Source organism: Dromiciops gliroides, chromosome 2, assembly GCF_019393635.1.
Source record: "Dromiciops gliroides isolate mDroGli1 chromosome 2, mDroGli1.pri, whole genome shotgun sequence".
Lineage (NCBI taxonomy): Eukaryota > Metazoa > Chordata > Mammalia > Microbiotheria > Microbiotheriidae > Dromiciops > Dromiciops gliroides.
In genome coordinates this window covers 163,978,314-163,991,182 of record NC_057862.1, presented here as the reverse complement: position 1 = coordinate 163,991,182, position 12,869 = coordinate 163,978,314, and the positions used below count along the sequence as shown (strand labels likewise).

The 12,869-nt window shown below is 36.6% G+C and overlaps 1 protein-coding gene across 2 annotated transcripts in view; it reads left to right on the top strand.

The window, feature by feature from the left end:
• The window catches only part of UNC13C (unc-13 homolog C), a 716,794-nt gene that overhangs the window by 330,715 nt on the left and 373,210 nt on the right, over positions 1-12,869 (top strand). For both annotated transcript variants that reach the window (XM_043984190.1, XM_043984189.1), the window contains exon 11: positions 7,981-8,150. In XM_043984190.1, the coding sequence (XP_043840125.1) occupies positions 7,981-8,150 (170 nt within the window). The remainder of the gene's footprint in view (positions 1-7,980; positions 8,151-12,869) is intronic.

The following is a 12,869-nucleotide window of genomic DNA, read 5'->3' as shown; positions in this document are numbered from 1 at the left end:
GTGGGTTTTTTCAGTCTACTTTAATAAAATGAACATACACATTAACAATAGACAAATTCTGGCTGCAGCTATAAAAATTATCATCTTATACTCACCTGTCTACATATCCAAATCTCTTTAATCGGACATCTTATTATTTAGTTAAATATTATTTTTTAATTACTTAATTATTTAGTGAATAAAATATTAAAGGGTTTTTGGGGGAAAAGGGAGGGAAATGTGTAGATATATGAATTAATGGCATGGAGAACTCCCAGTGGGGCAATTCTTTCTACCAATGAAGATCAGCAACTCATGTGCAACTTATGGTTATTGATCATTGTCTGGGACCTAAAGAGATTAGGGAACTTGTCTGTGGTCATACAGTAACTATCAGAGGCTGGGTTTGAACCCAGATCTTTGTGACTACAAATATACTTTCCTGTACACTATTCCAGGCATATTAGTTACAAGCCAGTTTCCATTTCCAAGGCTTGGCTCAGTGCCCAGCACACAGTAAGTAAGCACTTAATAAATGCTTGATGACTAACTGATGGCTAACCTATAATTTGATCCAAAATTAGCAAGCCAGTTGTACATTTAACACTTCTGTCCCTTGAGGTTATATTCATATAAATCTACCCATTTAAGACTAAGTATGTGGCAGCTAAGTGCCACAGTGAATAGAATGTTGGGTCTGGAGTCAGAAAAACTGATCTCTGTGAGTTCAAATCCAGCTTCAGACACTTGACTAGCTGTGTGACCCTAGGTAAGTCATTTAACCTTATTTGCCTCAGATCTTCTTCTGTAGAATGAGCTAGAGAAGGAAAGAGCTATATTTTTTAAATCTCTCTAGCTCCCACCCAGAAGTTCTGGGAAAATTACCCTATGGCACCATACATTGATGACAACAGGTCTCCTTGTAAGTACATAGATCTTTATACTCAAAGGCAAAGTGTCTTATTAACAGGCCAAGGACAATAAAATACAGTTCACGATAGAGCTCTTGGAAAATGAAAATATCTCTCAGCCCTCTTACTCCCAAGAGATCTGTCCAGTGTCTCCTTGCAGTCATGAACTAGGTAAGGAATGGGCTAGGTTTCTCCTCTAACACTATGTGACTCTTGGCAGATGCCATTGTCATCCTTCTTCAAGAGATCCTAAAACCATATGAGGAAAACTTCAGAGTTTCCCCTTCTTGACAGATTCAATTTGTTCTGCATCATGCTCTTAATGCACTGCCTGATGAATGACCACTGCTTGGCAGTTTTGTCCTTGTTTTTGATGGTGTTGATTTTTGGGGTTTTTTTTGTTAAACCATGCATTATATTTCTTGCAGGCACCTGACTTCCTAGAAATTTCAAAAATATAGCATCCCTGTCCTAGCAAGTCAGAGTCCCCCACAGCAGGTTCAGGTATTGTAACCCCAAAGCGTGAAGATCACTCTCTTTACTGTTCTTTGGTGACCCTTGAATAAGTTTCCGACTTATCTTTTTTTTCCTTTTTTCATCTGTTTGGAGAAAGCTTATATTGCGCATGTCCACACTGTGCAAAGAGTAATTGACTAGAATGAATTCTGTTTTGAACCTGGTTATTTATGCTGTCAAGGCTATAAAGAAATAGGAGGAGGGGGCGGCTAGGTGGCGCAGTGGATAAAGCACCGGCCTGGGATTCAGGAGTTCCTGAGTTCAAATCCGGCCTCAGACACTTGACACTTATTGGCTGTGTGACCCTGGGCAAGTCACTTAACCCCCATTGCCCTGCCAAAAAAAAAAAAAGTAAAGAAATAGGAGGAAGAAGATGGTTTAGATCTGACAATCTGATGAGTTCTGTCTTCAACAAAGAGCTCTCTTCTCTAAGATGGAATCACTTTGAGGTGCCCCGTCCTTGTCACATTTTATACAAGTGAAACAACATCGAGACCAGTCTTAGTTGGTATCATAATACAGGAGAATCAGCAGGAAGAAGTTGCCAGTTAGGAGAAAATGTCTCAACTGGGGAGAATGAAGCTTAAGGCAAGGAGAGTGAAGGCCTTGCTACTCTGGCCTTAGAAACACCAAGATGATGTTTGTCTATGGATTTTATATGAATGTTTCACATCACTACTAGTGCTTGCTTTCACCACTCACCCAAAGAGTCACTGTTCAGTCCTAACCACCCAGTGTCTTTTAAGAGCATATATCACAGGGGCAGCTAGGTGGCACAGTGGATAAATCAGCCGCCCTGGATTCAGGAGGACCTGAGTTCAAATCCAGCTTCAGACACTTAACACTTACTAGCTGTGTGACCCTGAGGAAGTCACTTAACCTTCATTGCCTTGCCCCCCAAAAAAAAAACAAAAAAGAGTACATATTACAACCACATGTCTTTGAAACTGAAAATGGGAACATAATTACTCTTAATTAAAAATACATAGAAAACTGTTGTACCTTATCTTTCCATTTCAAACTATTCATTCAGGTTTGGTTTTGAATCTTTAGTCACCCTAAGAATGAATACCTAGAGAAAGAATAGTTCATGTTTCTTTAATTAACCAAGTCCCTATTTGGTTGTGTTGAAAATAGATACTAAAAAGTAAGAAGAAGCAATGATCACAGCAGGTCATATTTTAAAATATTCTTTCCTTGTAGTAGTCTTCTCTGAGGATTCTTGGAATATGATCTAAGATAAACATACATGCAAAAATATACACATTTACATACAGACATATTTCTATGTCTATGTGTACCTACATACTGTATGGTGTGTTTACACACATGTATATTATGTGTATATGCCTCTACATACATACACACAGACAGACAGTTTTCTCCCCTTCATGATTCCCAGAATCTGCACAGCATTAGCCACTGCTGATTGCAAACTTCAGGTTAACTAGAGTCACAGATATTCAGAGTTGATAATAGGTACTTGAGTAACCTTTTTTCCCATTAGATACATGATAAAGACTGTATAGCATGGAGCCCAGAGGAGGCAGAGGGTTGGGGGTTGACACATAGAAAAATGTCAATTAAGAGAGAAGAACAAAATTGTAGAGAAATGTATTCTCTACATAGCTCATGGATTAATTTCAGGCATCAGAATTTTACAGATGCCACTATGTCCTATCAACAGACACTAAATAGAGGCAGTATCTGTTGATAGGACATAGTGGCATCTGTAAAATTCTGATGCCTGAAATTAATCCATGAGCTATGTAGAGAATACATTTCTCTATAATTTAGTTCTCTCTTAATTGACATTTCTCTATGACTCTAGGTGAATTTCTTATTGTTCTGGGTGTCCTAGGGGGGAAGAGATCCTTGGAGATGGAAACACTGTCATGGCAGAATCCCTCCTCCAACAGCTTTTTCCATAGAATATTGAGGACAGAAGTCATATTGCAAGGCATTGAGGAACAAATGGGTGTTGAGGACCCAAAAAATGTGCCCCAAGATTACAGAGGCAGTTTCCAGTTTCTGAACATCCCCCCCACCACCCTCTATCAGTCATCTTATGGGTTCTTGTCACATGTTGTTACAGCTCCAGTACCTTATGTTTCCATCAATGTCAGGCAGCAGTAATTTTGATAAAACCTCAGAATATTTCTATATGTGGAGTCATCCATCTCAGGCTAGGTTAAGCTGTACTTTCTTGTGCTAGAATGAAAGAGGAAATTGGATCATGTTATATAACAGAAAACACCTGAATCTTAGAAAATCAATTTGGTTTTGTGTGTTTGTACTTGCATAGGATCAACCATGGAGCTGATTCATTGATTATAAAAACAAACAAAAAAAGCCCAATAGTTTGAGTAGCCATTTATTTATTTATTTGTGTGTGTGTTTGTATAAACACAGATATCTATCTTATTAAAAGCTTAAGCTGCACTGAGACATTTGGGACATCGTGTGTGTGGGTTACACAAATACATGTATATAAACACACATATATACATATATAATTTCAAATGGAAGACATTAATTTTAGGAAAGATATGAACACTGAAAGGTAAAGTGTTTTTCTTGGTTCCCCCAAATAGTTCTTTAGAAATAAGGAAAGAAGAGACTATGATTAAGGGAAATTGGTTAAAATATAACTCAAAAGAATTACAGAAACCTGGACTTTCTATAATAAAATGACAGAGATTATAATTTTTCCATTATCAACAGAGATTTTCCCTTAAACCTTTTAGATGTTGTTATTCAGTCATTTCAGTCATGTATGACTCTTGGTGACCCCATCTGGGGTTTTCTTGGCAAAGATACTGGAGTGGTTTGCCATTTCCTTCTCCATCTCATTTTATAGATGAGGAAACTGAGGCAGAGTTAAGTGACTTGTCGAGGGTTACAAAGCTAATAAGTGTCCAAGGCAGATTTGAACTCAGGAAGATGAGTCTTTCTGACCTCAGGCCTGGCACTCTATCCACTGCACCACATAATTGTCATTGGATCTGAGTAGGGACTAGCTTTTTTAGTGGAAGGTTATTACAAACAGCTTATTTCTAAGAATTCTTTTTCTTTCTTTTCTTTTTTTGATCTCCAGTTTCTTATCTCGTTCAGGCTCAAAGTGGAAAGATTACTCATGTTTCTCTGTCCAACCTGGACTGCTTCATCTTTCCTTAGATAATCTGGTGGTCCCTTATTCTTGTGGACCACGATATTGATGCTGTACTTAAGGACCACACCCAATTGGCTTAGCCCACTGCAATTTAGAGCTCCCTAGCTCAATAGATCCACCAGCCTCAGTCTCCTGGTAGCAGGACAAGGCCCACCATAGCCAGTGAGAACAAATTGTTTAAAAACCCAAAATTTATAATGAAACTGAAAGGAGGAAACAGCATTTATTCAGCAAGTTTGCTTTGCCATTGTCACAGAAGAATTAAGAATTCTCTTTACTCCAAGAAGGCAACATCCACTGTGATAGACCAGAGTTTTTTTCAGTTGTTTAACGTAACTCTGATTAATGCTCTTTTTTTTCTTTAATTGTTATTCCTTGGACTCTTATATAGTACACTGTTAACTCCCCAGCAAATATTGTTGCTTTGTTACTAAAGGACTGGAAGGTTGCTGCCTCTGGAACCAGCTAATAAAACTTCCTTTCTGCTCATTGTGTTCTGTGAACCAGATCAAAGGTTTGTTTTCATCTGGACCTAATTAGAGGTAGTGTCTGTTGATAGGACATAGTGGCATCTGTAAAATTCTGATGCCTGAAATTAATCCGTGAGCTATTTAAATGATTTGTACGTGGAGTAGAGCAGTGGACTTGGAGGCAGAGGTCCCAGACTATTGTCTTAAATGTGACACTAACTAACTATGGAACCTTGGGCAGCTCCACCTCCCTGGGCTTCAATTTCCTGACCTTTAAAATGAGAGGATTGGCCTAGAAGTTCTCTAGGATCCCTTGCACTTCTAAAAACTCTAGAGAAATTGCTATATCCAATGGGGTATTTGCATTTTTTAACCATTGGAGAATGATACCAAATGTTAAATGCTCAGTCTTGAATGCATTGTGAATATATATTAAGTTGTCTTAGAAATAGTACTTTGAAAAATTCACCTTAGAAAACCTTTTTTTAAACTTTCAATTCTATTTTCTTCTGTGTTTTCCAGATGTTTCATAGCAGACATACAATTATAAATCTGGAGCTAGCTTTTCTCAAGGTGGATATTGGACTTATTACATTATTACTTTAGTGGTCTGCAATTTCATGGGTGTAGCTACTCTGTCTGAGAATAGCCATTGATTCCCTCCTATACTTTGGCAGACAGTCCCTCAAAGTTAATAGTCTCTTGGATTTTTAGAGCTGGGAGGAATGATAGAGGTAGGAGTGCGCTGGAGCCAGGCCAAACTGACTTATAAGATGATTGCTAAATTTTCAATGTGAGCATTTATACCTTGAAAATAATGTTTTTTGTTTTGTTTTTGGTTTTTACTACATATCAGGAACTGATTTACTGTTTTGTTTCTTGAAAGTAATAGGAAAATGCCAATGATGCAAATTATTAAAAGTATGTCATATTTGGGGGCAGCTAGGTGGCGCAGTAGATAAAGCACTATCCCTGGATTCAGGAATACCTGAGTTCAAATCCAGCCTCAGACACTTGACACTAGCTGTGTGACCCTGGGGAAGTCACTTAACCCCTGTTGCCCCACCAAAAAAAAAAAAAAAAAAGTATGTCATGTTTACTTTTTTTTTTCCTTCTAGAGAGCTAGTGGTTAAACATTTACCACCATCAAACTGGTTGTTGTTATTCAGTTGATTCAGTTGGATCCAACTCTTTATGACCCCATTTGGGATTTTCTTGACAGAGATACTGGAGTGGATTGCCATTGCCTTCTCTAACTCGTTCTATAGATGAGGAACTCTAACAAACAGGGTTAAGTGACTTGCTGAGGGTCACACTGCTAGTAAATATCTGAGGCTGTATTTGAACTCAGGTCCTCCTGAGTTCAGCGATGACACTCTATAAACTGTACGACCTACCTGCTATCTAATTCAGTCTTTTCATTTTATATATGAGGAAATTGAGATTTAGAACTAAAATCACTTGGGATTCAATAGAATGATCAAGAGAATTTCCTTTTCTGATGGACTGGGGCATCTCCCTTTTAGGTGAGGATGTTCTCTTCTGACTCTTATAAGGATGGAGATACATACACACATATATACATAGATATATAAACACACATATATCTGTTCATGTATGTATGCATGTATAATATATGCTATATGTGTGCACATACATGACTGTACATATCTCCACAGAGCATTATTCCTGCTTCATGTCAGTAATAAAAAGAACCTTTATTTGACTTTGGGCTCACCTTTAGGATTTTTGCTTCTTTATCATGTTGTTATATCTGTTAACAAAATCCATTACCTGTTGGCCAACTTTCTGGAAATTAATCTCTTCAAATTTAGTCTGGTCCTAAGTTGACAGATATCTCACTTCCTTTCTTCATGCTCTCTTTCGATCTGTCTTTCTTATTCCTTTCTCCTGCAACTGGATGGATGGATGGATGGATGGATAGATGGATGGATATAGATATTCTTGCATATATAATATAGGTATTTACAAGGTGGCCCTCCCCATTGGAACTTGATCTTTTTGAAGGCAGGAACTGTTTTTATCTTCAATTTTATCCCTAACACATGGCATAATTACTAGAACATAGGAAATGCCTAATAAATGTTTTTTGACTAACTGAGACGGGCAGTCTGGTGTCAGGTCTCACTTCAAATGTTTTCAACCTTTTAGCATCTGCTGGAGCAGCTTTAAAAAATACATTCACTTTTAGGTCCCAATGAGGTAGGAATCAAATTAAACCTTTGATGGCTGTTGGTTTAACATATCCTCTATGAATTAAAAATGTCACAAGCTAAATAATGATAATTATAAGAGTTAACCCAAATAGCACTTTGAACTTTGCAATGCATTTTACACAATGCTATCTTATTCAATCCTCACGATGGCCTTGTGAAGTGGGAGCTACTACTATTTCTGTTTTACATATGAGGAAACTGAGGCAAAGAGAGGGGTTTTTTAAAATTGATTTATTTACATAACTGGTAAGTATCTGAGGCAAGATCAAAGTATATGTTTTTCCTGGTTCTAAAAATAGTCTTTTATCTACTTTGCTACCTTGCTGTCGAAAAGAAAGTTTCTGAATTCTATTTGATTATATATGGTTCAACTATGTAAGGTGATATATTATGGTGGTCAAGTTAGAAGATGTATCTCTAAGTCAAAGAACCTGTTTGGTTCTATGACAATTATGCTACTAATATAGGGGACAAAAAATCTTAGTGTAGCTTTAAGGTATTAAAAGCTAATATGTATGATTATGATTTGCTATGTATCTTCATATTACCATGAATGGAATCAGCCTAGTTGAAAACCTCCTAGGCTATGGAATTTAATACTTCTTCAAGAGTCATATGGATGTAAAATAAATTTTTCCCCCAGAATCCTTTTGAAGCTATGAAGAATGGTTGTTAACCTACATATTTATTTTTAGTGAATGCCATAATTCTACTGACCGCATCAAAGTCAGAGTGTGGGATGAAGATGATGACATTAAATCAAGAGTCAAGCAACATTTCAAAAAGGAATCAGATGATTTTTTGGGACAGACAATTGTTGAAGTAAGGACACTGAGTGGAGAAATGGATGTCTGGTACAATCTAGGTAACTATCTTTATAAGTTTCATGAATTACACAAGGGTCCCTAACTGGAGACATGTACCAAAATTTCCATAGGTGAACAACTATGTGATATCCCCTAATGTCAACTGCTCTTGGATTTTTGAGTTTCAGTCTGTGTTTGGAGACAAAGCAAAGTAATTTAACTGGAAAGTAAAGGTGATGACTTTCCTGTTCTTTCAGAGGAAGGGGAAATGGGGTTATAACTCAAGGAAAGACTTAAACGTAATACATAATAAAACCACTGGTGGTGTTCTAGGATCTGTGATTTCATTTAATTTAAGGGACTTCCTATGCAGACAATGTTTCTATTTATGTACATCTGTAGTTTATAGTATTAGAGGCATGTTGCCTAGGGTGCCAAGCCCTGTGCTAAACCAACAAGGATATAAAGAAAGGCAAAAATAATACCTGTCCTCGAGGAGTTAATATTCTAATAGGGGAGACAACATGTATATAGATATGTACATACAAAGTTCAGTAGCTGAGGGAGCTCAGGCCAGGCTTCCCCCAGAAAATGTATTAGAAACTGGTCTTTTAGACTCCAAAGCTCACCCTCTCTCTATTCGCTATGCCAAGCTATATTTCAGGGCAAGTTTAAAATAATTATATCATTTTTTTAAAAAATACCTCCAAGAAGTAAAATGCATTGGCAAAGATGTGGGTCAAATTCCAGGAAAACAAGTATCAACAAATGTGCTCTTGCAGGTTGGGACTGATTTGACTGTGGTTTTCTAAATGGAACTTGATGACACTTTTAAAAAATGTATTTTCGATTTGTATTTTTACCTATATATCAGGAAATAAATTTTTGTATGCTTGAGGACAACCATCCTTTGGGCATCATAAAGAGGTCTAATAGACTTCAAGTTCTTTTCTTGAGTAGTAATAAAGACATTTGAGAGGCTTGTGAAAGCTAGAGTTCTGTATGTGAATTCAGGGTGACTTGGGTCTGAACCTTGTCACTGACCCTCAAAAGCTTTGTGGCGGTGGGCAAGTCAGTTAACGTGCAAGCATCTCAGTTTCATTATCTTAAAGTGAGGATAAAAATAACTGTAGTATGTATACCTTAGGGTTATTGTGAGACCTTAATGAAATAACTGATATAAAGCACTTTATAAAGTACAAAACTTTAAGTAGTCCAGTGGATTAAGTGATAGACTTGGAGACGGAAACATCTGACTTCAAAGTTGAACTCACTAGCTGTGACCATGGGCAAGTTATTTAACCTGCATCAGTTTCCTCCCTCATCTGTGAAATAGAGATAATAATGATATCTACTAACTAGAGTTATCATAAAGATAAAATGAGATTATATCTGCAAATCCCTATACAAATGCTACTTATGATTTCAGTTAGTATTATTATTGATACTATTTTCAGTTTCTCTTTAATTTATAATCTTAGAGAGATACTTGGGACACTAACAGGTCAAATGACTTGCCCAGAGTCACAAAGCCAATGTTTTAGAGGTATGAATAAGTCTTTCTAACTTTAAGTCCAGCTCTCTATACATGATATCATCTGTATTGGCAGAAAATGGACCTTTTGATACCAATGAAATCACACATCCACCCTACTCCCCCACCCCGAAAGAAAAATTAGGTCACTTGTTAAGCAAAAATTGAGGAAACAAAACACAAATCTAAATTATATGTGGATAGCTTTTCCTTTGACCACTGGCAAAAATTGAGAGGTGATACCTATGCAAAAAGTTGTTTTAATGTCCCATAGGACAATTAAAAAGGACATCTCAATTCGCCAAAGCTCCTGTTGAAGAACTGATCCTAGGGACTTATATTTATCCAAAGCATTTGTTTGTTTTAATTATATTGCTCTCAGTTAGCCTTCAGTGAATCATTATCCAATAAGAAATAACAGTGTCCTAAAGTGTACTTATTAGTCTATTAATACAATTGCAGCAAATGAAAGAATGCTTTTTTTCTTCTTGAAAAATTTCATGCTGGATGTAATTTCACATTTGACAAATTTAAAGGAAAGCCATTGGAATGAGTGAGAGTCTATATTAGAAAGGTGATTTTAGAAGTTTCAGGCACATGCTATAACTCAAAGTAGGTTTGAGTTAAGTTCCCTAGCAAAAATTTTCAGGGTACCTAGTTTGAAGAATAGTTTTGGAAAAGACTTTACAATATTTCTTTGTATATAAAGATACTTTCAAAATACTTATGGTTACTTGACAATTTTTCCCTCTTTTTCAGTTAATAGAATGCCCTCTGTTCCCCCAACCTCTTTTTTAAAAATAATACTATTGGGTGCAGCTAGGTGGCACAGTGGCTAGAGCACTGGCCCTGGATTCAGGAGTACCTGAGTTCAAATCCAGCCTCAGACACTTGACACTTACTAGCTGTGTGACCCTGGGCAAGTCACTTAACCCCCATTGCCCCGCCCCCCCCCCAAATACTATTAATTTTCTCTGTACTTTGGGGATGAGTTTGCAAAAACAAGAGTGAACTTTAGCTCAAGCACTATCCAATTATCTGGAATTACTGAAATCTGAGTAATTGAATGTTTAGAGTATTTTTCTTTCTATGTGACAAAACTGCTTGACTGTCTTTAAATGCATTCCAATATGGTTGTGATTTAGAATGTGGGTTTCCTCAGTTTGCTATTTGGATTCATTGCCCGTATGAAGAATAAACTACAGTTATGTAGAGCTTTGCTGAAGAACCTGAGAGTGCTCTTAATAACAATAGATTCTCATACTCCAAACTAGAGTTTGCTCTTTAACTGGAGAATACAAAGGATCACAGCAGAGGAAACTTTTGTGTCCTCCATTAACATACTTTCTTACCCTTGTTTCCTAATGTTCTTAAGAGTTATTTCTTTTTTTTAAAAGAAAAAAAAAGGGATTTTTGACTAGATGGCACAGTGAATAGAGGGCAGAATCCTGGAAAACCTGACTTCAAATCCAGACTTTGACACTTACTGGCATTGTGGCTCAGTAAACCTCTGCCTCAGTTTGCCCCAGTAATTACTTAACAGGGTTTAGCATGAGGATAATGTAAAACAATATTCGTAGAGTGTTTTGAAAACCTTGAAGTGTTGTAAATGCTACTTATCATTATGATTACTCATATTCTTCTTATTATTATTTCAATAAATAAAATTCCTTGAAACACTGAATCCACACAAATACTTTATCCTTAATCCATATACTTTTCATTCAGCACCCATGCCACTATACTGAATAGAAGTCCTAAAAAACTCACAAACAACAAAAAAATTAAAAAACAAGAACAGTGCTTTCAAAAATAGAATTTACTTCTGTAAAAGGTGGAAGGTGGAATGGGTACAAAGGGGATTGGAATAATGATGATTGAAATCAAAAAACTGAAAACAGCTCTCAGGCTCTGAGAGGAGTATCTAGTGACTAATCTATCTCAAGTTGTTTGATTTTTTTTTTTGCCTTCAAAATTCCCAGAAGAGACTTCAGACTTAGGCTGGAGACAAAATAAAATAAAATAAAAGGTTTTCTTTTTAGCAATCAAGATCTTTCATGCTATTGATATACCTCAAGGGAAGTGTCAGTGAAATGTAATTCCCTTTTTAAAGTTCAAATAAAAAGTAGGAAGTAATAATTATGCAGAATCTCAAGATAAATGGTTAGGGACTCCCTCCACCTATGAATTTCAGAGCTTTCTTGGCTACTTAGTCTTAGAGAACTGTCTAGGGCACTGAGAGGTTAAGTAAATTGCTCAGGGTCACACAATTAGTATTTATTAAGGCAGAGTTTGACTCACAGAACAATTTTCTCTTCACTACACCATGATACTTCTTGTGACTATGGCTAGGTCCCAATTAGTGCCAATAATAACTACACCTGAACTGGTCATGTTATTTCAATTTGCACTGTATGTTTCCATTGTTGGAATCAGTTATCATATTATACATAATTATAACTTTAAATATTATGAATTGTAATGTGCACAATTACTTCAGGGAATTCATAATTCACTCTAATTGGAATATATAGCAGGAAATCTACTTAGGTTTAGGCAAAGATGGAGAAAGTCAGTGAAGAAAACATCCTACCACTGACTTTGTCATTTCACCTTTTTTGCGGGGTCCTATTTTCTAATTTGTAGTGAGGCTATCATGATTTTACTTCTATCCCTCCTTTCACACAGGATACTAGAATTCACATTCAGAGAGGGAAGAGGGAGGGAAAGAGTGAGTGTGTATATATGGAAAAGAGAAAGAGAGACAGATGGAGAGAAAGGGGGGAGAGAGAGAGAGAGAGAGAAGGAATGTATGATTTATATTGAATTGCTTGATATATTAGGAGGGTTGAGGAGGAAGGGAGGAAGAAAATTTGTAACAGAATTTTTAAAATTCATGTGAAAAAATTGGGGTTTTTTTAACATGTAACTTGGGGAAAATTCTTAATAAGATATTGATGAAACAGGGAAAAAAAGAAGGAATGCCAAATCTAGAATATGAAACCCAGGTTTCAGTTTCTTTTCTGCCAGTCTACTAGTTTTATATAGTTCTATAGCAAATTATTTTAACCTATCTGAGTAAAATGCAGAATTTAATCTGGATGATCACTAGCTCCCTTCCATTTGTTTTTTGTTTGTTTTGGGGGGGGGCAGGACAATGAGGGTTAAGTGACTTGCCCAGGGTCACACAGCTAGTAAGTGTCAAGTGCCTGAGGTTGGATTTGAACTCAGGTCCTCCTGAATC